The following is a 25,500-nucleotide window of genomic DNA, read 5'->3' on the forward strand; positions in this document are numbered from 1 at the left end:
AGCTCAATCTTCAGAGAAGAGATATTGCAATACCTTGTCTTGCCACAAGAGGGTACAGCATCAATCAGCTGTGGAACCTGCTAATGTTTGATGGTCGTGTTGCACCAGAAGAAGACTTATGGCTAAAAATTGAAGCCAGTCTTATGATGAACAATATTCTAAGTTACTGTTGATTTCTGACTAAAACGCCCTTAAATAAACATCTTTACACAGTAGCAAAAGTATTCATACCCCAGGGACTTTTCCACACTTTGTCACATCACAACCACAAACATAAAAATATTTCACTGGACTTTAGTGTGAAACATAAAGTGGTTTACTATTGGAAAGCCTAAAGAAAATTATACAATTCAAAATATTTTTGCAAATAAACTTTAAAAAAGTATTCATTCCCCCTTTCTCTGAGGTCAGACATCTAAACCGAGCTTCAGCTGTTTGGCAAAGAGTCACTAGATCAGGGGTGTCAAACTCCAGTCCTGAGGGCCGTTGCCCTGCAGCTCTTAGATGAGCCTCTGCTGAACCACCTGAACAGAATCATCAGGTCATTAAGGCTCTGGAGACCTGATCTACACCAGGAGGAGATGAAGCTGTTTCATTCCAGTGTTTTGTAGCTGTGGCTCATCTAAAACCTGCAGGACAGCAGAGGACTGGAGTTTGACACCTGTGCACTAGATGATGAAAGCTGGTAGAGACAAACCCTAAAGACTAGCAGCTGCAATTACAGCAACATGTGGTTCCACATTGACTCAAGGAGCTGAATATTTGTGCACACCACACCTTTGAGTTTTTTTACTTTAAAAAAATTGTATAACTTTCTTTCTACATAACAATCATCTACCACTTTGTGTTGGTTTTTCACATTAAATTCCAGTGAAATCTATGTTTGTGGCTGTAATGTGACAAAATCTGGAAAAGTTGAAGGGGTATGAATACTTTTTGTAAGCCACCGCATATTAGAAAAGAAACGTAGAAACTATTCATGGCTCAGAATATAATCCAACTGATAAAATATGAAACGCCATGCCTTGCTATACTATGATCAATATTAATCTGCCAAATTGCTTCTGTTGACCATAAATAAGATTCTAAATCTGGACAGAAACAGGAAAAAACCACATTAAAGGTCCAAACAAAACCTCAAAGACTTCAGAATCAGATTTATTCGTGTCCCAGATAAAGAAAACTGATATTATAGCAAGTATAAAACACTAAAAGGCAAAGTATCAAAATTTAAAAAATAAAACAGAATGAAAATAAAACATACCAAACAGGACATCAAATATAAATCAATGCATAATGGGAAGAGTACAGCAGTATATTTCATTGTTGACCGACTGTTGCTACAGTACGAGTCCCTCCCTGAAGCTCCCCCCCCCCACCATGTCCAGCATTAAAAAGAGGAATTGCTGTGGGAACAAAATGGATCTAGTACCCACAGACATGAATACTAGACCCCTCATGGAGCGGGTCAGAGGTCATGGAGCGGGTCAGAGGTCATGGAGCGGGTCGGCCTGTTGCTGCGGTACGTAACAGCGCCGCCATATTGAATGTGGAATATGTGCCGGTAAGCTAATACAGGTAAATGGACCGAACTTCACAAAGTGCCGTTCTACAAAGTATTTTAAGTTAATTCCTGTCATTGACACATTTTCTCACACATTAATATTTTTGGCAATCAAAGAAATGACTAAAGAGAGTTTCTAACTTTGGATGTGATTAATTGTTTTGGGGCATTTCTGAATAAAGAGCACAATGTTTTTATTTGTTTATCCAGGTGGTTGATGGTTCGATTACCAACCCGACAGCCAGTCCTACATTGATTCAGCAGCTTAGATAAATCATCCATATACAGGTTAAAAAGGCCAGGAGATAAAATGCTGCCTTGCCACACACCCTTACCCACATAAAAAGAAGATGATACAGAGTTTCCCCATTTTACAGACATATTCTGGTGAGCATATCAATACACTGATATTCTTAATAAATATTTCGGAACTCCTCTCTTATGCAATTTATGAAACTATTTTTCATGATTAACATGATCAAATGCTTTTGTTGCATCAATAAACATAAAAATTGTGGTATTATGTCTCTTGTATAAATCTAAAATTTCCTTGAGAGCAAAAATGCACATATCAGTGCCAAGTTTTGGTTTAACACCAAATTGATAATCAGATGTGCCTATAAACGTCTCAGTTCTGCTTAACAGAGCCTTCTCCAGAACTTTGATAAGGTGCTGGCCAGACCTATGGCCAGACAAAAATATCCCAGAAACTTTTTTCCTCCTGGAAATTTGTTCAGGTTTTTTTGTGTGTTTTTTTATCATTAAACATCTGGAAACAGCTGGAACCAAACATGGCCGCCGATGTGATGTAACATCTCCCTGTCTGTGTGTATCCATGACAACTCACGTTTTTCTTCTGATGCTTCAGTAACAGCAGATTGTTTCTCCTTCCAAAGAGTCATGTTTTGAGGCTTTTAATGTGAAAGTCTCACCCTTTACATGCTGAGTTCCAGTTTGTGTCATCTTAATATGAAAAGTAACAGGTACACAGACATGAATACTAGACGCCTCACTGAGCGCTGACAGCGTCCGCCATCTTGTATGTGGCAGCAGATCGGAGCTCCTTCATTCCTGTTCTGTGTGTTTAAACCGTTTTATGAAACAAACTGGATTCACTGGCATCACCTTCCACAGGTAAGGATGAAACATCAGAATTACTTTGCAGCCAGAAATTCGCTTCTAAACAACAGAAAAATATTTCCTATGTAGTTTAATTGGCCCGAAATAACCGCTGATTGTTAGCATAGCAGCTAACGTTTTCATACTGTTTTCTAATGAGAGCTGATGAGAAACCGCTGTTAGAGGAGAAGTTCATTAGAAACCAGAGGATTTAGTGAGGAAAGATCAGTCAGGATCAGAGCTGGAGCTGCTGCTCTTCAGTCTGTTTCCAGCTCAGCTTCTCCATGTCGGTATTTAGCTATAAAGATGCTACGAGTCAGAGCCCAACATGCTGAAAATGGCTTTTTATGAATGTGAAAGAAACATATTTTCTATTTAACTTTTGGATAATTTATCTTTCTCCTTAGTTCAATAATCATCACAACACATCAACATAGTTAATGTGTTGTGATGATGGCACTCATCAAAATGTAATGTTTGTTACTGATTTTCCCAATTGTCAAAATGTTGTTTTTTATAACTATATTTTTGTGATTTTATGATGTAAATCTCTTTGAACTGCTGAAACCTGCTACACAGATAAACTTGACTGATTGTCTGAAATGGAGCCAGCAAGAGGAAAATCTCTGACATTTGGGAATACTTTGAGATTATCCTCATAATAAAATTCTTCTTAGATAATAATTAACCCTCTGCCTCCCAATTTCTCACCTTCTGCAAAGTTCCACTACTATTTGTAGTCTGATTAGCAAAGATATATCAGTCTTGCACAGCAGAAACAGATTTAATCCTGTTGCAGAACTAAAATTCAACATGTAGCCAAATATGAGGGATCAGAGCCAATTAGAAATCCAAGAAAAAGCGAACGCCCCAACAGGCACTGCACTAAAACACTAAATGTCTTTATTGTCAAATCTGTCTATGACATAAAAGAAAACCCAACACAACCACTGACATTCAACATAAAGCAGGATTAGATTGGCTACAAATCATTTTAATAATTAAAACATATGACAATTAAATATGGTTTCATTGATTCTCCTGTTACCAAACATGAGTTTGATGAAAACTTTGCGACAATATTGAATTTAGTAGTTTTTGGAAGTATGATCTACCCGAGTGACAAGGCTGTTGCAGTTTCACCAGCAGATGTCACTAGTGAGTGATGAATGAAGCATCACTTTGCTTTTTGCAAAGCAACGGGTTGGAAAGCTTCATTGCTTCATGAGGCTTCATTTGCCATCACTAGCGACAAGGATAAATTACAAGAAGCAACTTCAGAGAAAACACAAAGAGCTGCTACTCAGAGGGGCGCAGAGTACCATAACTGGCAAACACTCAGGCGTCGAAGTGCTGGCAGCCTGCTCCTCATATCACAGCGCACCTGTACATACATTTTTATACAAACCTGAGTCAGCGGCACGCCCTTCAAGGTGGCGCAGCCTCTAGGCACCATCTAGTGGATGAAAAGGGAAGCAGCAGATAACAGAAAAATCCCCACAAAGAGCCAAAACCTCAGTTCACAACAATTTTAGAACTGAACTGGTAGATTTTAGAGCTTTATTGCTGGAGCTGTCGTTGGATTAACAGGCACAAATAAAACCTGACGATGATGATGATGATGGCTGGGGTCAGATCTCTGGGTGTTTTGACTTCCACCTTCAGTTGTTTTCTGTTTGTTTTCTCATCTCTTGCCATTTGTGTGCTATTTCAAGTGTTTCCAGAGTTTTTGGTTTTTTGGTCAGAGCAGTGTTTATTGATACCGACTGTCCAGAATTTCTTCCCTCCTCTCATCCTTTGTGTTTCTGGTCCTTTCCATTCAGCTCCGTTTCCCAGCTGCACCTGCTTACCTGAACCCGGTCCTGCTGGATCTTCACTCCTCCGTCTGCAAATTTAAACTTCCTGGTATTTTTAATCTGGCTCCTTCTGCTGCAGGTTCCCAGCCCGTTCCAGGTGTAAATCAGAGCTTACTAATAAAAGGAGTAATCTCACCAATATTTTTGCCATCAGTTGATGAAATCCCCATTGCCTCTTTGACACGGTCACTCCACTGTACGTCCTTCTCCTTCAAGTATTGGGAACGCAACTTCTCAATCTTTGCTCTTGCAAAGCAATGTCCTTCCATCACAGTCGGGTTGCATCTTTGAAAAGAGAGGCAGAGTTGTGCCAGCTCACCTAAAACATCTCTCAGAGCAGTGAGAGTAACCTTGAACTTGTAATCACTCAGCTTTTTGTAGCAGTACTTTGCTACTGGATCTTTGTTATCAGTGAATTCTCTTTTGTAATATTCTTCAAACACAGTGTAGTTCCTCAGAACAGCATTCACAGCTTGGTGCTGCGACTGCCATCGCACTTGTTTCAGAGGCCTGAATGACAGTGTAGCTTCATCAAGAATCCTTGCTAGATCCTCCATTTTGCCCCTCTTCACAACTGACTGGGAGAAAGTGGAATACACAGTTCTAAGAAGAGTTTCTACATCTCTCATAAAAGGCACATCTTTCCAGGCATCATCAATGCCCTAGTCCACTCTATGGGTCACACAATGTTGTTCAGTTATGTGTGGTATTTGGCGCTTTAACAAAGCTGCAACTCCCTTGTGATTTCCCAGCATTACTGAAGCACCATCGGAGGTCAGCATCACCATTCTCTGCATGTCCTGTCCATGTTTGGAATAAAATGGAGTTATAGCCTCCAAAATATCCTGAGCAGTGTATGACGTCAGCTGGATAATGCCACCAAACACAGTTTTATAGTTCACATCATTTCCCTCCCTGTATTTAATATATATGACTAACATTTTGTGTACTGTTATGTCTGTGCTCTCATCTACTATGAGGGCATGCCAGGGTGCATTTTTAACATTGCACATTGTCTCATTCTGCACAATCTCATTGATTGAGTTCACAAATTCAAAAGCATAGTTTTTGCTTCGCCAGCTTTCTGGTATACTCACATACTTTGTGGGTATACAAATCATGGATTTGTTGAGCTGACAGCAATGATGCATTCATTTTGATGGCAAGTAAAAGATTATCAATGAGTACTTTAACTTGCTCAGGATCTGATTTTGTTTGTGTAGCAGTTCGTTCCTTTTTTCTCTGTCTTTTGTGCTCTCCTGCAATAATGTACCGATCCCTTTTCCCATCTTTAGTCTTTGTACAATTCCAACAGCATTCAAATGACTTTTCTGCTGAATGTGACGCTTGAGGTAGCCAACTTCCATTCACTCCACATTCTTCCCTTTGAAAACTCGCTTGCTAATTTGGCTTCACTGCATGTTTTGCAGAGCAAACCATTCTCACTCAAAAAAGAAAAAATTTCACCCAGTTTCACCACTTGTTCTTCTATTTGGACAAGTTCTGACAGCCATTCCATCTTAAAAGAAGCGCATTTCTGTTTTACTTTGGCTTGATGACTGGATGTCCCACTGCCAGTTCGCTTAGCCATGATAGGGTGTTGGCTTTTGCGTCTCTTAACTCCGCCGCACTTTTCCTACCTAGCAAATCTGCACAGTGCCGCAGCGCATATGGACAAGGCACGTACACACAATAGCATGCGATGATTGGCTGCGTAGCGAAAGTGAAAGGCATCGTATCATTGGCTGGACACCAGTGACTCGCTGAGATAGACAGTTGTCATTGGTCCATAGTCAAAACTGATGTCTGAGCTAAATATATAGTTTACATTGGATCTTATTTTATGCGCTGCATAGATTTTATTGTGCGCTGAGATTTTGCGAGCAGTGCGCGATTGCGCATGCGCGCAGCTTAGAGGAAACATTGCTGGTGGGCCCAGTCAGAGAACCTGATAATCAGCTAATCGTGCTTAGAAGGGACACAGGCCGCTGGACTAATTCTGATGTCCTGGCCCCAAAGACGTCAGCGAGGCCCGGATCCAGAGGGGTAACAGAGAGAAAACTCCGCTCCGTGAGCCCTTCCACCCCGGTGATAGGCGCATAAGTGGAGACAGGCGCCCAAAGCTTTGCGGGCTCAGCCGCTGCCTCAGTTATGTAAGCCATTCCTGTTCCTGACGAGGACGTCAACTGTTCCTCCTGACGTCCTCGTTACTGTCATCCTCTCTGCCGGTGGGATTATCCGATAAACGCTCAGCGTAGCTAGCATCCCGCTCAGCGTAGCTAGCATCCCGCTCAGCGTAGCTAGCATCTCCCACAAGCAGCGACCGGCGCTAGCCTTGGAAAAGTCTAGCCTCCGCCTCCTCGAGGTCGGCGTGCTGGGGACCCAGGCATCCCTCGAAGATCCGGTGCCTGCCAAAGGTCATTATGTACCCCGTCTGAAATGACGGGCAAAACGGAGCTTTGGTCTTAAAACAGTGCTATCTTATGGTGAAGAAAAAGAGGGAGCCGTTTGTCCGGTCTGACCGTTATTTATACAGACCGGGATGGGGCCCACCCAGTAGGTGGGCGTGGGCTAAGCTTTGTTCAGTGATGCGAGCGAGGGACAAACCAACTAGCGATAGCCTTAAAGGGCGAAGCCTATACGACATAGAACTGAACTTCTCTTAATTGGTACTAGATCAACACTAAGTAAACTTAACTCCTCCATTTTTCCTTCCCCTCAGGTTAAAAGTCTGGGTGTCACCTCGACAACACCCTCTCCTTTGCCTGCCATGTCACTAATATCACTGGGTCAGCTTACTTTCATCTGAAATATTCATCGTCTCTGTCCTTCCCTCACTCCTCTGCTGTTCTGGTCCACAGTCTGGTCCCTTCTCGTTTAGATTACACTAATTCTCTTCTCTTGATCCTCCTCATATCATCACACAGACCCCTTCAATTCATCACATCACACCTTTTCTACAACAGCTTCATTGGCTTCGCATCTCATATTGCATCAACTATAAAATCCTTCTAACTTTCAAAGCAGTTCACAACCTAGACCCCTCTGCCCACCCCAGCCCCCCATGTCTTTTGGACCTCCTTCACATTGCTACACCCACCTGTCCCCTCAGATCCTCTTCTTCTGTTCATCTGTCTGTTCCCCCGTCCGTCTAGTCACTATGGAGAGCAGAGCATTCAGCCGCTCTGCTCCCAAACTCTGGATCTCACTCCCACCTGATCTCCGTAACATCGACTCTTTGCCACACTTCAAACTCAAAACCCATTTGTTTCAAATAGCTTGCAGTCTTTGATTGCAATTGCATTGTCTTTTTAAATCTTGTTTTGTACTTAATTTTTACCATATATTTCAATTTGTGTTTGTTTTTATGTCAAATTATGTAAGGTGACCTTGAGTGTCAAGTAAGGTGGCTACAAATAAAATGTATTATCATTATTATTATTATCATTATTATTATTATCATTGTTATTATCATCATCATTATTATTATTATTATTATCAGGAGCAGCAGTGTGGAATCCTTGGACTAGACATTTGGACCGATGCCCTGTGATGAGACCAGCGTGGCTTTGACTGGATTTCCCAGCAGTTTCGATGGTTTGGAACCTGCAGCAAGCCAAGCAGACTCCGGGGTCTGGAACCAACCAGCCAGCAGAGTCTGCAGGTGAGTTTTACCTGTCAGGACCAGAGAGAAAAACTTCTGCAGCTGTGAAACATCTGGATCCACCCCAGTGGGCTGAAGACAGAAACCGCTGGATGAACTCTGAACTCTGGAATCGGCTTCCCTGAACTGGTAGATGAAGGACAAGAGGCAGAAAGTGAAACATTATGGGATGGAAACCTGGAGCCACTGGGTCTCCACAAAACATCTACATCAGGATCCAGATGGTTCTTGAGCTGATGGTTTCCAGCCTCATGGTCTGGGTTTGAAATTTGGATCTGAACCATCAAATATCTTTGAGACAGACTGAAAATCCATCCTTCTTCAGAAACTTTATTTATAGTTTACACCTTCAGAATCTCTGTGTTAACATGACGGCATTCATGTGATGTATTTATTTGAATGTGCTATAAATTAGAACCAAAACCACTGACTTGGTTTGTCTCAGTTGGAGTCCAGGAGAAAGCTGAGAAACTTTACACATTAAAATAAAATAATTTATCAGTTTGTGAAAAATTCTCTCCAAGATAATGAAAGCACAAAATAAATCAGTTATTTCTGCTCATGGCTCCTGAACTCTAAGATCCTGCTGAGTCTGGTTCTCCTTCAGCTGCAGGCCGACCAAAGCAGCCAATCACCTGCAGCCTCCCTGGTCATGTGACCGGCAGGACCTCCAGCTTCTCCTTTAGATGTTGGTGCTGGAGTGTGTGGTGGAGAAGTTGTCCATGCGGAATCGAACCACTCTCCCGTCGGCCGGCGGCGTGAAGAGCAGGTGGCGGGCGAACACCTGGCGGCAGGCTTTGCGGAAGTTCTCAGACAGGAAGGCGTAGAGGATGGGGTTGATGCAGGAGTTCCCGTAGGACAGGCAATGGGACACGATGCGGAGCGCAAAGGTGGCATCGTTCAGCGGGTAGGTGCCGAACTCCACCCACATGGCGATGATGTGATGCGGCATCCAGCAGATGGTGAAGCCGGTGACGACCAGGAGGATGGTCTGGACCGTCTGGAGAGGAACCACAGGGAACACAAACCAGTTTAACATCACCAGACAGAAACATTAAAACCAGTGAGGGGTGGAGGGAAGGTCCAGTTCCAGAACCAGATTCTGCTGGGAAACCAGATTCTTGGACTCCTTCCAGTTCACCCGTTAAATAACTTTGAACGATAATTTATAGTTAAATATCTGGTTCATTTCACCAAATTTAATCCCATTCAGTGTCTTAAGGATTTATGCTTGATATGCATTGATTCTGGGAAACCTTAGTTGATTTCACTGAGAATTATGGATTCAACACTTCCAATGACAAGCAATGAGCAAAAACTGCGATGCTCTGAGACCTCTGGTGGAGGCAGCTGGTACTGTCCAATGCAGCATATCTACAATATGCTGCTGGATAGTTTGTATCTGTCAGCTTATATCCAGCAATAAGTTGATGCAAAAAGGATCTCCGCTGAAATTCTGTGAAAAGTAGCGATTTTGATATGGCTGAAAAGTCGCCTCATCGAATCTTTCCATCAAAACTTGAGATGTTTCAAAATTGCCAAGTTTTCACTTAACAAATTCGAATTTGATACATTTGATGGTCGATGGAAACACAGCGACTGACTACCACAGCAATCAACTGGCGACAGCGGAAACAAAAACCTCGTTTTACAGGAAGAACATTTCAGCAGAACCAGAACCAGAGTGTCTGAGTGACTGGGGGAGGAGTGGATCAAACAAAAACCACAGAGGGTAGGACAGGTCCAATGAGGCCCTGATGGGGTCCTGATGAGGCCCTGATGGGGTCCTGATGAGGTCCTGATGGGGTCCTGATGAGGCCCGCATGGGGTCCTGATGAGGCCCTGATGGGGTCCTGATGAGGCCCTGATGGGTCCTGATGAGGCCCTGATGGGGTCCTGACGATGCACTGATGGGGTCCTGATGAGGCACTGATGGGGTCCCGATGGGGCACTGATGGGGTCCCGATGGGGCTCTGAAGGGCTCTATTGGGGCCCCCAAGGGCCAGTGACCTCCATCCTGGGAAGGTCACCATCAGGTCTCCTTTTCTAATCCACAGCCAGCCTGCCTCTGGTTTTCTCCGGATTTTTTTCTGTGATCCTGGTTTTCCTTTTGCTGGATGATGACGTGGCTGCAGCTCGTTATGGATCGGTTTTCCAGAACCGTCTTCACTTGGAAACAAACTGAAGCTTATCTGCTGTTTCTCTGCTGGTTCGTTTAAAGCAGCTCTATAAATAACTGGAGCTGCAACAGGCCGGCTCTTTACTCTGGTAACGCTCCATGTTCTACACGTCCATTGTTTCTATACACAGTAACTTTTATACAGTGCTTCGCATCACTGCATGCTGGGGCTATGCCGTGTTCATGATCTCATCAACATGTCAAATATTTTAGCTTTTTCCTCATCTGGAAGATAACCGCGCTCCTCCTGAGCTGCTACAACGTCAGACGATGTCAGACTGAATTTATTTTAGAATTTCTTTTTCTGAGTTTATGACATGATGATAACCAAAGACCACTAGCCCATCAGCGAAGGTAAACACCAGAGGAGGAAGCTGCTGAGCTTCTAAAAGAAAGGTTTGATTCCAAGGGAGAAATCCCATCTCATTATTTGGGGGGGATAATAAACAGGAAAATTTCTTAAGACCAATTTTGGGAGTCGGCAAAGTTACATAGAAATGTAACGTAAAATGTGATTTAAAAGCTTTTAAACTACATTCAAGCAGCAGGTCAAAAAATGACTAGTAATGCACATCAAACATGTTTTTCATGGTAAACAAACTGTTGAGAAGTAAAACTACATTTTAAATGTTGCTCAGATATGAGTTTTGTTAATCTCACTGATCTAATATCTGCTACATTTTCACAAAAATTTAAGGTTCTAAATAAAAACAAGATTTAATGAGTAACTCCTCTTTATTATAATGACTCCCATTTCAAGTTATGGGATATTTAAATTGTAACTTGTTAAGTTGGTTTATTTTTAAACCTCTTAGTTTTGTCATGTCCTGGAGAACCAACAAGTAGATAAAAATGAATATCATAAGTTAAATGTAACACCTAAAGCACCGAGGATTTTATTGAAAAATATTCAGATTTCTCTTGTGGCTTTATGGCTCTCTGTTGAAGACGAAGAGAAATAAAGGGATAACTTTCTGTTTTTTCTGTCCGTCCTTTCTTCCGCTCTCGGCTCCCATACAGAGCTGTGGCTCAGGCCCTCCCTCCAGTTTCAATCTCTTCTTGTTAACATGAGAGTTAAAGGGCTAAATAGGATTAGATAGTTGCTACCTTTAACAAAAAAGCTAAGTCTATTAAACAATGTAGCAGTTTTGCTACTTTTGATTTAAGTCATAACAGGCAGTTTATCATGATTCAGCCAAAGTAATGAAATAAACTGCAGTCTGATTTTTATTGTCAATGTGTTTCTTCCTATTGAGCAGTGAAAGTAAATAAAATGTGTTTCATGTCTTTTGCTTTAAGTATTTATTTACTGGAGGGTTTATTTGTGCTGCAGAGCCACAGCTAACAGCTAGCTCCTCACTTCAGCGGCTCTGACGGAGCCGGTACCGTTCCTGCTGTTGCTCCTCCTACACTTTGGACTGAACCATTGTTCTAACCTAAAGATTCATTCTTATTTTTTTCTTAGATAAATGGCAGATTTATTTTGCTCTTTGTATCTTTTGCCTTTTCATGTTGATATTGTTTAAATGCAAATCTTTCTTCTATAATTTTTTTGGGTGGGCAATTCTAGAGTTTTTCAAGATTGGGGGGGCGTGGACCTCTGGACCCTTCTGGGATTTCTGCCCATGTTTGATTCCTCTAGTTTACTGAAAGTATGCTTCTGTTTTAACTCAACTGTAGTTTATGAACAAAGACAAATGAAGTAGCTTCGTTCACAGCAGTCAGCCAGTTAGAGATTAGCTATCAGTCTTCCCTAACCCTTCCTGTCTAGCGGCGGGTCAGTTTGAGAATAAATCCCTGAGAGGATATCCCTCCTCTTTGGTCTGAAGCTGACTGGACCCAGACTGCTTTGCTGCTCCTTAGTTCTCTGCCAGCAGCTTCTCAGCTTTCTATGACGTTGAACATATGTTGTCAGGTTCTTCTTCATCCATTCATATGTCCTCCATAAAATATGCTCTTCATCATAAACCCCACTCCTGTTTCTAATTATATCCTCAGCTCCCTCCAGACCCAAACCACTAATGTTCCTGCTCGTCTTTCACAAGCTGTCTTGAAACATCCTGTCTTCTGTCAGAGAGATTTCAACACAAATGTTCCTGTGAGGTAGTGAAGGGTCCTTCTGATCACCGGAAATTTATGGCATTAATTAAACATCTCCAATAAGAAGCTGATCCTTGCAGACCAATGCAGCTGAAGACGGGTCCTACCCCAAAGTCGAACATTCAGAACAGCCGGAAGCACCAATCAGTTCTCCGACCTGATGAATATCTGCACAAGGATTCCATCACCCAAAACAAGAAAAAGCTATTCTACTGCAGAGTTTCCATTTCCAGGAGAGAAAAAGAGGCAGAAGATACGAAGATCATCCAACCACCAGTTATCCAACATCTTTATCTCCATGCGGGGATCGCAAAGGCTGATCTCCAGGTTCCATCCACCATCCATCCATGATGGATGGTGGATGGATGGATGATCCATCCATCTGTCCATCCTCCATCCATTTCTCAGAGGTTGTTGGTGAACAGAACCGATCTACTGATTGTTTCATTGGTTCCGGTTCTCTGAACTCAGCAGCCGGTTGGATCTGATGGATCCGGTTTATGTTTCTGACAGGAAATGGTTTCTGTGAATTAGAAAGTTCAACTACCTGCAGACTGGATGGTCCATGTCAAAGGTTCTGTTCTGACCCGCCGGTCCGGTGTGCTGATGGTTTGGGTCATAGAGTCAACAGATTTCTGGGTCAGAGCCGTTTCCAGCATCTCATCATTTCTCCTTAAGGAATTCCTTAATAAATCTGCTTTATGACTTCATGTGTTTGTTCTGGTGACTCAGCAGATTTAATAACGCCTCTTATCAGTCTGAGCAGATCAATAAAGCAGAACCGGGTTGTTCCAGAAACCGGACCGAACCCGGCCCGGCCCGCCACTCTGGGCGAATCCGTGCCAAGACTTCAGGCCGCCAGAGGAACCTCCTCTATTCTTAGACGCTGTCTAAATATTTACCCAGCAGCCTTTGTTCCTCTGCAGCGCCGCGCAGCAGAACCTGTAAACGACCCGGTTCTGCTGCTGCAGGATGCCTGCTCTCTGTCGCCTGCCAGCTGGGCCGGGACCACAATCAGAGCCAGAACCAGAACCTGTACCTGGACCAGGACCTCACTGGATATGGTACTGCTGGTAGCACTGTGTCTAAACCGGACCGGCTTGGACCCAGAAACCTGCAGAAGTGTTGAGATCAAATGTCTTAACGGTAGAAGCGCATCATCATCAGCCTCCTCTTCATCACTAGTCCAGATGACAAACCCAGAAGAACTCTGATGAAGTGATTCCTTCTATCAACTTTTCTTCTCACTGGGATTAGTCACTGACCTGAGGAGGAAGAGAAGGAGGAAAGAAAGAGGAGGAATAGAAGGAGTAGTTCACCTTTCGTTTGGACAGCTCGGACCTCTTGGACATGTTCTTCATCTTTTTATGCAGGTGGCACAAAACCTGGAAGACAGCAGACCTGGGATCAGTCAGCAAAAGCTTTAGGTCGGAGGTTCTGGTCTGGCAGAGGGCGAATCCGTTTCCAGAACCTTCTTCACAACACCTGAAAGCTTCAAAAGGTTCTTCAGTTCATATCCAGATTTTCACCTTAATTAGCACCATTGTCACAAAACAGCTTGTTGCCTTGGAGACCAATATGATGTCAGCCGACATCAACCGGCTTCATGTAGAAATATTTATTTAGTCAGTAAACAGGAAAACAGGAAGGCTTGATGTCGTTTCCTGTTCTGCAGCTGAATTCCCAACTGGATCCCATCTGGTTCCCCTCTGGTTCCGTACTGGATTCCATCTGGTTCCTTACTAGTTCCCAACCAGTGGGAACCAGTAGTAATAATAAAGGTGACTGGTCCAGAGGTTGGTTCCTGTCTCCTTCCTGTCGGCAGCTGGCCAGTAGGGGACGCTACAGGCAGCTTTCTGACAGTCAGACTAGAGAAAAGGTCAGACCCAAAACCTGACTTCATGCTCCCCGATGGATCTATTGATCATCTATTGATCAGCATCGGTCTGCTCATGTCTATCTCAGATATGAATACGTCACCACCATTTGAATGCCGCAGTAGAGCGATGGGAGCTCCATACTTCATGTGCTTGTTGTTTCAATCGTTTAATAGTAAAAACTGGACCCATTAGCATTACATTTCACAGAAAAGACTGAAAGAAAAATAACGTAATTTTATGAGCTGAATTTCTTGACTTTGCGGCTAGAATCTAATCTAGCTTCTACACAACCAAGAAATATTTCCCACATATATAACGGCCATAGTAACCACTCTGGTTATAATTTTGTTAGCTTCGCTAACTTTCATACTGTGTAGTTTTTCTAATGAGAGCGAGCTGATGAGAAACCGCTGCTGGAAGGGGAACGATGCATTCCAGGCCAGAGGATTTTAGCAGGTCAGTCAGGATCAGAGCTGACTGTTTTTCTCCGGCCTTCTGTTTCACAGCTCGGCTTCAAAATGTCGATGTTTAACAATGTTGTAAAGATGCTGCAAGTCAATGCCCCAATATGTTAAAAATGTATGTTTTCAAAATGTGAAGGAAACAGAGTTTAATTTTCTATTAGTGAACAAAATATGTATTTGCTCAAGTGTACCAATGAAACAATATGCTTTTAAAGATATTGTGTATATTTTAAAATATATCCAAATATATTTTTCAAAAATTCACTTAACACTTACTTTAAATATACTGACATTTTAGTATGTTTTAAATTACATCTCAGTGTATACTTTAGGTTAATGAAGTGCCTTTTTAGGTGCCTTAATGATCTTTTATTATTTTTGTTAAAATGGCAAAGAATAAAAAGACAATAATAATCCTTATAGTGGAACTTGATGTAATGTTGTTTAATAAACTAAATAATGTGTTCATACCTCAAAATATCAAACATGGACAGTTTAGTGACAAAAAACAATATTTGTCCTTAACACTAAATGTAGCAGGTATCTTCAGTTTTACATCTCTCCAAATATGATCTGTTGTTTTCAGTTTTTTCAACTAGAACACAGAAGATGTCTGTACCCAATCTATTTTCAGATGTATGATGGAACTTATTTACATCATACATCAAGAACCTGGAAAATCTTCCTCTGAAGCAAGTTGCCAACAGAACCGTCCTGAGAGCCCTGCAGAATAACCGCAGGAGCAAAGTTCAGAACCAGCATGGCGGAAAGCAGGAGTCATCTCAGCCTTTTTTCTGCAAAAATGAAGATGTTGCAAGGAGCAACGTAGAGAGGCCACCGACCAAGCAACCTGCTTTCTGTCATGATGCATGATTAGTGTCATGATGTGTGGTGGTGAGGTAGATGTGGTGGACCCAGGTATGAAGAGTAAATGATGATTTAATAGTGATAAACACACATAATCCAGGCAGCAAAGGCGAGCAAAGACTCACACTGGTAGCAACTGACAGGAAACACAACTAACGACTGGATAGACAAGGACCCGACAAGGAAACAAGAGACAAAAGGTGGATTTAAATACACAGAGGGTAATCAGGGAACACAAGACTCAGCTGGGAGCAATCAAGGGCAACACGGAGACTCAATAGAACACAGAAACCTGAATTAACACAGAAAAAAAACAAATCCTCACAATTAGTGAACGGCATTAGATCCAGTTCACACTCCAGACCAGATGGTGGTGGTAATGCACACTTTTATGGTGCTTTTTTGAAAAGCGCCATAAAAAGAAGAAAAGGCATGAAGCCAGAGAAGATAACTGACGCTGTTCAAATTCATCACTAACTACTAGTTAGTAGTTTTGGTAAATTCAAGCTGGTAACATCCTAGTCTGAGTTAGACAACAACATGAGACAAGAACCGTGTGGAAATGAAACATGGAACGAAGGCTTCCTTTTTTGGCTCTAGTGGCCTTTATTTGACAGGAAAGTGGGTAATGAGAGAAGGGGGAAGACATGCAGCAAAGGTCAGGAATCGAACCTGCGACAGCTGCGTCGAGGACGAAGGCCTCCATACGTGGGTTGTGCTTAACCCCTGCGCAAGGCACGTGCAGAGGGGGGGCCTGGGGGGGCTTGAGCACCTGCCCTTTTTGCTCCTTGCCCCAAAGTGCCCTTTTGGTCAATTTTTTTTTTTTTTTTGTTGGTATTATTATTTTCAAAGCCCTCTTCTGACACATAATAACATGTACTAAAATTATTTGTTTGTTTTGTTTTTTTGTACAACACAATAAGCTCTCTGGTCACCTTGTTACCTTTGACCTTTTGCCCATGACGCATGACGCAGTTGTATCTGGCACAGTGAGATAAGGCGGCTAACTGGAGCTCAGCATAGCGAATGTTCCAGATTACAGAACATTTTTTGGTGAATAAAGTGGAGCAGACCTGCTGCTTGTCAGATGACGGAAAACGTTGAAGTCTCGTTTCTGCTTCAGAGGTTTAAGCAGAGAGGTAATGAGATACAACAGACACTGACAGGCCTCTGTCTGCCTTTCTCTGAAGAACTACTGAGGGGAGGAGACAGCCAGGTGAGGAGAAACTGTTCTGATCTATCATTCAGTGTTTCTATCATACAGACATTAGGCTGTTGTTGTTGTGCTATTAGCTAGCTGCTAGCTACGACTTTGCTAGCAAAGATAGATAAATAAAAAGCTTCTTCCCTGTGTACGAGGCACATCGCCCGTCCAAAACTTATCATCTCCATAATGGATATATGTCCGATCTTCTAATTTCCTTTGCTGCATAATGTACATCGCATTTATTCTGGCGTTAGGTAAATGTATCTTGAAGGAGAATAGCACTTAAATAAAATCCAACAAGGATATTCATTTAGAATTAAAAATAACTCGCCCTGAATTACCATGATAGATATAATGTATGTCATTAATGAAGGGGAAAAAACTCAACCCAGACTTTAAGTTTAGGGTTCGCAGAGTATGAAGTTAAATTTTTCCCCAATTATTCAATGGGAAAAAATAAACTAACCTCAGTTAAGTAAAATAAAATTGTAATCAAAACTTTTGGAATTGTAATGATTTATTTTTTAAAAACAAAACATTTTGTTTAAAAAACTTTTTTTAAAATAACTAATTTTTGTCTTGTGAACTTAAAAAGTTATTTGCCAAACATAAACTTTTATTTGCACGCATCAGGAATCTTTTGTTGTGATTTTAGGCCCCGCCCACGACGTCATGTGAGAATCACAAGCAAAACTTTGAGTCACAAACAAAAACTTAGAATATCAAGAAAAGATTTCTGACATGCACAAATAAGTTTGTTTTGCAAAAAAAATTCACTTCATGAGACAAATGTGTGATTTTAATTTTTAAAAAAGTTTTTTTAGCTAAACTCAGTAGGCTTTTCCCATAGTGACATGTATTAACAATTCAATTTTTGCTTTTGTTTTTTTTTTTTTTCTGCAGCTCCACGTTAGTTTGATGCAGCTCTGCTTTCCTGGATGGACCATCTTCATCTCCACTGCAGCAAACAGGCAGCTCTGTTTTATAGATTACAGTCACTAAAAGGTTGCATTGGGCCTTGTTTATATCTTTAATAGTGTAATTCTGTAAAGACTAAATATGTAAATCAGAGCTAAACCTCCAGCTCTGATTTACATATCTCACTAAATTGCAGGTTTGAATATTTCAATACTTTCCTATAACAAAATAGACCTGCAGAAAGAAATTACTAATAAAATATCTTACATATCCGTAGTGTTATGCTCTGTATAGAGATTTACCTTAGCTTTGATTGTATATTTCACAATTTTGTAATTTATCATTGTTTATTAAACTCTGAAAGCTGAGAGGCTTTGTTCATATTCTGTCCTAGAAAGTGGTTAGATGGGCCTTTTTTTTGACCACCTGCCCCTTTAGTGGCCTCTGCACGGCCCTGCCCTGCGCCACCACAGCACACCCTGAAATGCTGATGTCTGATCAACGTCTGACCAATGTCAGCTGTTTTACCGCACCCCTTCCCCTCCTCTCCTCCTCATCAGAGCTCTGGGTGAGAGCATTTTATTAGTGATCGGGAGTTATTACATTTTAAATTAACCACTGTAGAGGATAGTGGGTGGAGATTCCTTTCTGTACATTTTCTTACTTGTCTGTAAATATTATTACTGACTGTGCATAATGTGTTGACACAAAAACATCTATAAGTCCCTACTTGTAGATGTGCTGCAAGGTTGGAGACCTTGTCCTGTTAGGCGACGGGGCCTGAATAATACCCGTGTTAAACGGACGGCGGAGTCCAGCGACGACAGGCCCTTAAATTCCGTAACAATTCAAAAATCTCTCTCTCTTTCTTACTGTTTATTCAATGTCGCATGCTGTTTTTATTTAGTTTTTAATTATGTAAAGCACCTTGAAATGCCTTGATGCTGAAATGTGCTATACAAATAAAATTTGATTGATTGATACTAGGAGTTGTACAGTCTGGCCCCCCTGGTTACTCCAGTGGTTTGTCCCAAACAGCCACTTTGCTGCCTGCTTGTTTGCAACCGGCTTCTGAATTTGATTCTCCTCTGAGCACTTTTATGGTAAGTTTGGTAAGATTATTTTGATCTTAAACGTGTTGATTGAAAAATTACTACATTGTTTTGTGCTTGTAGTAATCAGGGCAAACCAGATATTTTTAATAATTGAGGTCATGTCTCCTTTTGTATTATTTTCATCCTACCCACCACTCCAGACCTAAGTATGAAATCCTGTGAGATTTTTGTGGGATTTGAGTTTTTAAAAGTAGGACGAGGCTGATTGTTTGGTCTGGGAGAGCATGTGGAAGTGAAGGCTGGTTGCTGTAGGTGGGCTTTAAATTATTTCAAATCACTTGTTTTTCATTTTTTATTATGATGTGCTTAGGGCAGTGGTCCCCAAAGTCGGTCCTCAAGGGCCGGCATCCTGCATGTTTTAGTTCTCTCCCTGTTCTTAGGAAGGAGAAATGTCAGTTTGTCTGCAGTAATTCTGGAATAGTGACATTATATCAAAACAATGCTGTGTCCTTGGTGAAATACTTTTGACATTTAATCTAAATTATACCTATTGTTTCATTGCGCTAATTTTCATAATCATGTTGTCTGTAAACTTTTAATATATTAACAATTTGCACAATTCTGTGATTGGGCACCTCTGCACTAGACAGAAACCTAAAATAAACACACAGAAAAACACAAATCCTCACAATGACAGAACTGTGGGTCCTCGAGGGCCGGCGTCCTGCATGTTTTAGTTCTCTCCCTGGTTTAACACACCTGCATCAAATGATGGCTCATTAGAAGGTGTAAGAGGAACATTGACAAGCTGAAAAGGTTGTTACTACCACCAGAGAGAGAACGTTAGGATGCGTGGAGGATGCCGGGCCTCCAGGACCCACTTTGGGCCCCCCTGGTGTAGTGAGTCTCCATGTTGTCCTGCCTACCCCTTGATTGTTCCCAGGTGTGTCTCGTTCCCTGATTTCCCTCTGTGTATTGTCACCTGTATTTCTGTGTCTTTGTCGGGTCAACTGTGTAGTCTGACTCTTGTCTTCTGTCAGTTAATTTGTACCAGTTGCTACCAGTATTTGAGTTTGTTGCCTCTCACTCGATCTGTGCTGCCTGGACTTTTTTGGATTTGGATTTTCATCATTAAATCATCATTTCATCACACTTACCTGTGTCCTCTGCGTCTACCTCACTACAGCTTACTGCACTTCATGACAGTGATGGTATATTGGCAATGTCTTCTTGAAAAATTGTAATATATTGAAAGCACAATCTAATTAGTTTCACCTGTAAAGTGTGTTTTAATTGATCCTTCTGTGTTCTGGTACCTGATGTTTGCAGTACTGATGTGTGTATGAAGCATTAATGTAGAAAGTGGCAAAGCAGAATAATAAAGACATTAAGTAACTAAAAAGTTACTTCATTAGTAATTATAATAAACCAAAAGTGTAATTGTAGCCTACTGTAATCACACTACTAATATATAAAATATGTAATATATTCAGAAGACATTCTAAATATATAATCACAAAATAATTCACTTAAGATTTACTAATAAGTGTTTATTGCATGTAAACTGTATACTTAAAGTATGCTGAGTATAACTTTAGTTGTTCCAAAAAAACATATAATGGTAAACTTAGTATACTTTAAATTGTGATTTTCTACAATTTAATTACTATTAAAACACACTAAGCACATAATTATTTGTTCCAAAATAACACACTTCCAGTTAACCAATCCTAAGCCAACTTTAAGTATACTCATTAGTCTGACTTAAAGTATGCCAAAACTTTATATACTTACTATATTAATTCTTCAACTGGGCAGTTGGACCAGCAGACTGAACCCTGCCTGTGCCCGGTGTTGGCAGTATAAATAAATGCGTATTTTAATGTACACTTTTTTTTTGTTTCACTTTTTGTTTGCTTTTATGTTTATAATACACTCCAGTGTGTTTTCATCAATGTGGATATAAAAAGGATTGACCAGAATCAGCTGTACCAAATATAAACACTGTGCTCTTTAAACAATTAAATAATTACATCAAAAAGTTAGAAAATTGTCTTTAGATTCTTATTTAACTCCCAAATACATTAGTGTGTGTGACAAAATGTGTCAATGACAGGAATTAACTTAAAATACTTTGTACAACGAGGCTTTATAAAGTTCGGTCCATTTACTTGTATTACCTTACCGGCACATATTCCACATTCAATATGGCGGACGCTGTGACGTATGGCAGCAACGGGCCGACCCGCTCCATGAGGGGTCTACGTGTTCATGTCTGTGGTCCAACTGCTCAGCTACTTTCTGCTCCACAGACTGACGAACTGTGTTCAGATTCCTTTCGATAAGAATCATGAACCGTTTCTACTGCTGCGGGACCGGATAGAAAAACCGTCACGATATCATCAACGTCACCAGTTGACCCCACCCAACGGCGCTGCGGTTCTTTAACCCTAACCCACTCTTGAAATCATCAAAATACTCAAACGTAGAAGGAAAACAGATAATTATTGTTTGGAGCATTTTATCTTAAACTTTTTGCTGTATGAAGGAATTTATGCCAAGCTGAACATTTTTACTGGAACTTCAAGTTTCTCAAACACCGGAGATTTTAGAGGCTTCAAAAGCTTTAAAGAGTTTAAGACCTCGGCTCCAGTGGTTTGTTCTGACCCAGTTCCTCCTGGGTCAGAACAAACCCAGGAGGAACCCAGGCGAAACTGGCCAGTTCGCGACAGTTTCCTATCTTTCTCTTGGTCATCTGTCGGACCGGCGCAGGTGAGTGCGCGGCGCGCCCCGCAGCAACTCTTTACGCACGGCTCAGCAGGTTTACGCGCGGCCTTTGGCCCCTACTCATGTCATTAACGCGGGTTTTACGGCAGCGTGAGGAGTGAAACATTAGCCTGGAGCTGGACTGACCCTGATGTAGCAGCAGGAGATGAGCAGCAGAGGCAGGATGAAGCCCAGCAGCAGGATGGACACCTTGTAGGCGCGCCGCGACGCTCCCAGCCCGGCCTCCCAGCAGAAGGTCTTGTTTGGGGCGCTGGAGTGGCTGGTGAGCACGTAGTTTTGCGCCACCGGCACCGAACACAGCAGGGACAAGGTCCAAATGACGCACAGCCCAGCCAGCGCGTTCCTGCGGCTGCGGACGCACGCAGAGCTCTTGGAGCGCACCACGGCGATGTAGCGATCCACGGACATGGCCACCAGCGTGAGGATGCTGACCAGCATGCTGGCCGTGGTGAAGAAGTGTCCGAACTTGCAGAGGAAGGCTCCGAACACCCACTCTGGCAGGGAGTAGATGGTGGCGTGGAGCGGGACGCAGAAGAGGAGAAAGAGGAGGTCCGCCACGCTCAGGTTCACGATGAAGATGTTGGTGGGGCTGAGCGGGCGCGCGCCACCGCTGGGTTTCACCCTGCCGATCACCAGCATCACCAGGGAGTTCCCGAGAAGCCCCACCACGAAGATCAGCCCGAACACCAGCGGCACGATCACCACCTCCGGCCCGGGCTGCCCCGCGGTGCGGTTGGTCTCAGCCCGGCTGTACGACTCGTTTCCCGGCGGCACCATGCTGGAGCTCCGGGAGCCGGCTGGACGTCAGAGCCGAGCCCAAAGCAGGTCCATGGTTCGGTCCGACACGTCCGGCAGCAAAGTCCAAGCTCAGTGAACAGCTGGAAGCGCGTCCACTTAACGGAACCGCAGAAATCTGCTTCCGGTCTGAGGCTTTCAGAGTAAAACTGCAGGTCTGAGTCGAGAACAAAGCCGGTACCAGTCCTTCTGGTTCTGTGGGCTTCAAGAACAAATATATGGGGGAAATTTCCTGCCATAATCCAAGAGCACACAGTTTCAGTCTGAAAACAAAATTTCATGTCTTTTGTTCTCAAAACTTTTAATACTTTTGCTTACACACACATATCTAATATAGATGGATAGATATCATGTCGTGACTGTCATCTTTGTTTGGGTGAACAAACTCCTGCACAGCAAATCCAGGAGGCCCAGATTAACTCTCAGATTTGATTTCAACACTTTTAAAGTGTCTATATGGGTCCACACCAGAAAGTGTTAATTTAACTCTTTTTGGAGAGTTAATACTTTAACTCTTATAAAGTGTCAGATATCAAATCTGCTGGAGTTAATAATTTAACACTTACTGACACTAATTCAGTGTTAGATCTTATTAACTCTCAGAGTACTTCTTTAACTTCTTAAGAGTTATTTGTAATTAATATTAAATAGGTACTGTATTGTGTTTAACTTTTAAAAATTATTTGGAAAATAAATATTTAATAAAGAGGCAATGATTTTCTCAAATGCATTTATTTCAAAATGTGCACCATAATTACGAAACATATTACAACGTGGAATAATGTGCATGTTTCACATGTCGCTTTCATTCACATGTCGCTTAACATATCAGCTGGGCAATACAAAATGAGGTATGCTTAATACATTTTTCTTCAATACAATATGCATGAAATTGTTCAAAGTACAAGGTGGAGAAAGTAAAGCCTGTATCAATGCATGCAGTTCATGTAATATGATAGAGTACATTTTCTTTTAACAGGTAGATTGCCAGATATGTACAGTACATAACAGACCAACCTGATATTCAGATCCATCATTTCTTATCCAGTTTATGTTTCTGTTGATCAGAGACAGTTCCTCTCTGCACTCCACCAGAGAGATGTCCATCACTAACAGATTGTCTTCAGGTTGTTGGGCCGGAGACACCAACATGCTCCTCTACTGCATCGGACCGTCTTCAGTCTCTGAGTACTACAGCCAGTGTCGGTCTCTGGATCATAACAAACAAAAACCAGAACAATGAGGAACGGACCGAAGGAATACATTTTTACTACAACTCTAACAACAAGCCTCCATTACAGAAATGTGGAGTTTCAGAGATATTAACACTTAAATAATCATTTTTGGAGCTTGAATCTTCGAAGAATCCATGGAGGGATCAGGAGGGGGAGGTTAGGCTGGAGATTCATCCTCAACCAAACTGGTTCTAATATATCAGTGATTCTTGAGAATAGGGACAAAACAGGTCCTATGGATAAAGCACAAAATTTGAATAAAATATACACAAAATATAATTTTTTCAAATATCTAACTAAACTAACCTGGGTCATGTGAGCACAACAATGTGTATTTTCCAGGTATTTGCTGAATATTTTTTTATTTTAAACATTGTAGTCGGTGGATGATGCCTGTAAAAGCCCTTGTCCAGGAGCAGAACTCAACACATTATAATAGTTTAAAATAATTAAAGAAATACTAATATATTACGATAATTAAGTACAAGTAGTCATATAAATAATTATAGAGGTATCAATAAATTGAATTAAAAATCATTTTTATATATTTTCCTACTCAATTGAAATTTGTCCCAAGTTTCTGTCAACAGGTCAGACATGAAAAGAATGTAAAAAAAAAATCAGGCATTATGGGGGGCACCAGACCTTCTGAGGACCCCATGACGTCGTCTTTTCTCTTCCTTTGCTAACATGGCTAGTTAGCTCCGGTTAGCTTAAGTTATTCTTTAGTTTTTTCTTCTGTTTTATTCCTAAGCTGCTCGTCACAATGATGATGTGTCAACACCATAACTGATAATTTACAAAACTTTGATGAAATTTTGTGAAATAAAAGCTTAATTTCGGTAAACTGTAAAGATTTCATGGACCTGATGAGCTACAATATGGCCTCCTTCAGAATAACGTCATATAAACTGAGGTAGTTTGGCTTTTTGTCAACTCCATCAGTTTTTCTGACTCTTTCAGTGAAATTGTTGTCAAATCTCACTTAAATGTGCAATTAATTCATTTTAATGTATTTTACATAAATTGCATTACTTCATATGTATCAAGTTTTTCGTTTTACTCACTAGTTTGTCACCACCTTCAGTTCTGTGTCAACTCCGTCAGATGGACTTTTTATGTGTTTTTGGTTTTAAATATTTCTTTTGTTTCTTGAGAAGCATTTGTCTGTAAAATGAGTAAAAATATCACTAATAGGGACATTAAAATTATTTTATATTTATTTTTGTCAGATTCTGATGAGAACGTTCTAGGTCAGGTCGATTAAAAATGTAATATTTAAAAAAAAATGTTGCAACTGGGAGCCTGTACCTTAGCATCTTTACATTTCCTAAACATTATTTGTCATATTTGCATGAATAAGGTTGAGAAATAACAAAATAAAAATTATGGGAAAATTAAAACCCATTTTGTCCCTATTCTCAAGAATCACTGATATACAAAAAGGCAACAAAATGATTAAAACATGCTGCAAAACTTAAGAAAACACAACAGCAGGAATAATGCTCTCAACGTGAAAAAGCCTTTTACATTTTTTCAAAGGAAAAAAAATCGATCAGAAAGGTTGATAAATCTGACCAATATGCATGTAAACGTTCAACATCACGAAAAAACTTACTCCAGATTATTACGGATCTGTTCAAGTTAGCCAATAATTTGACTAAATCTTCACCGGCTCGATATTTTTCCAACAAATACTCCGCCAACAGTCGGCATGCTAAGCTAAATATGCTAACTAACACCGAGCCGTCTATCATACAGGCTGAGCTCAACTCAAAATAAGTTATAAACCATCTCAGAAAAAAGTAAC

General features: G+C 41.3%; 1 protein-coding gene and 1 long non-coding RNA gene across 2 annotated transcripts in view; one reads left to right on the forward strand and one right to left on the reverse strand.

Annotated features, from left to right (window-relative positions):
• The window catches only part of LOC148152629 (uncharacterized), a 118,647-nt gene that overhangs the window by 57,466 nt on the left and 35,681 nt on the right, over window positions 1-25,500 (forward strand). The window lies entirely within an intron of this gene.
• On the reverse strand, window positions 8,518-22,505 carry galr1b (galanin receptor 1b). The gene is made up of 3 exons (XM_088003395.1): window positions 21,787-22,505; window positions 13,802-13,867; window positions 8,518-9,203 (listed from the first exon to the last, which is right to left on the reverse strand). The coding sequence occupies exons 1-3, from the start codon at window positions 22,435-22,437 to the stop codon at window positions 8,886-8,888; spliced, it is 1,035 nt and encodes a 344-aa protein (XP_087859521.1). The 5' UTR covers window positions 22,438-22,505; the 3' UTR covers window positions 8,518-8,885.

This window comes from Poecilia mexicana, unplaced genomic scaffold, assembly GCF_051168715.1.
Source record: "Poecilia mexicana isolate PSO_F unplaced genomic scaffold, ASM5116871v1 scaffold_23, whole genome shotgun sequence".
Lineage (NCBI taxonomy): Eukaryota > Metazoa > Chordata > Actinopteri > Cyprinodontiformes > Poeciliidae > Poecilia > Poecilia mexicana.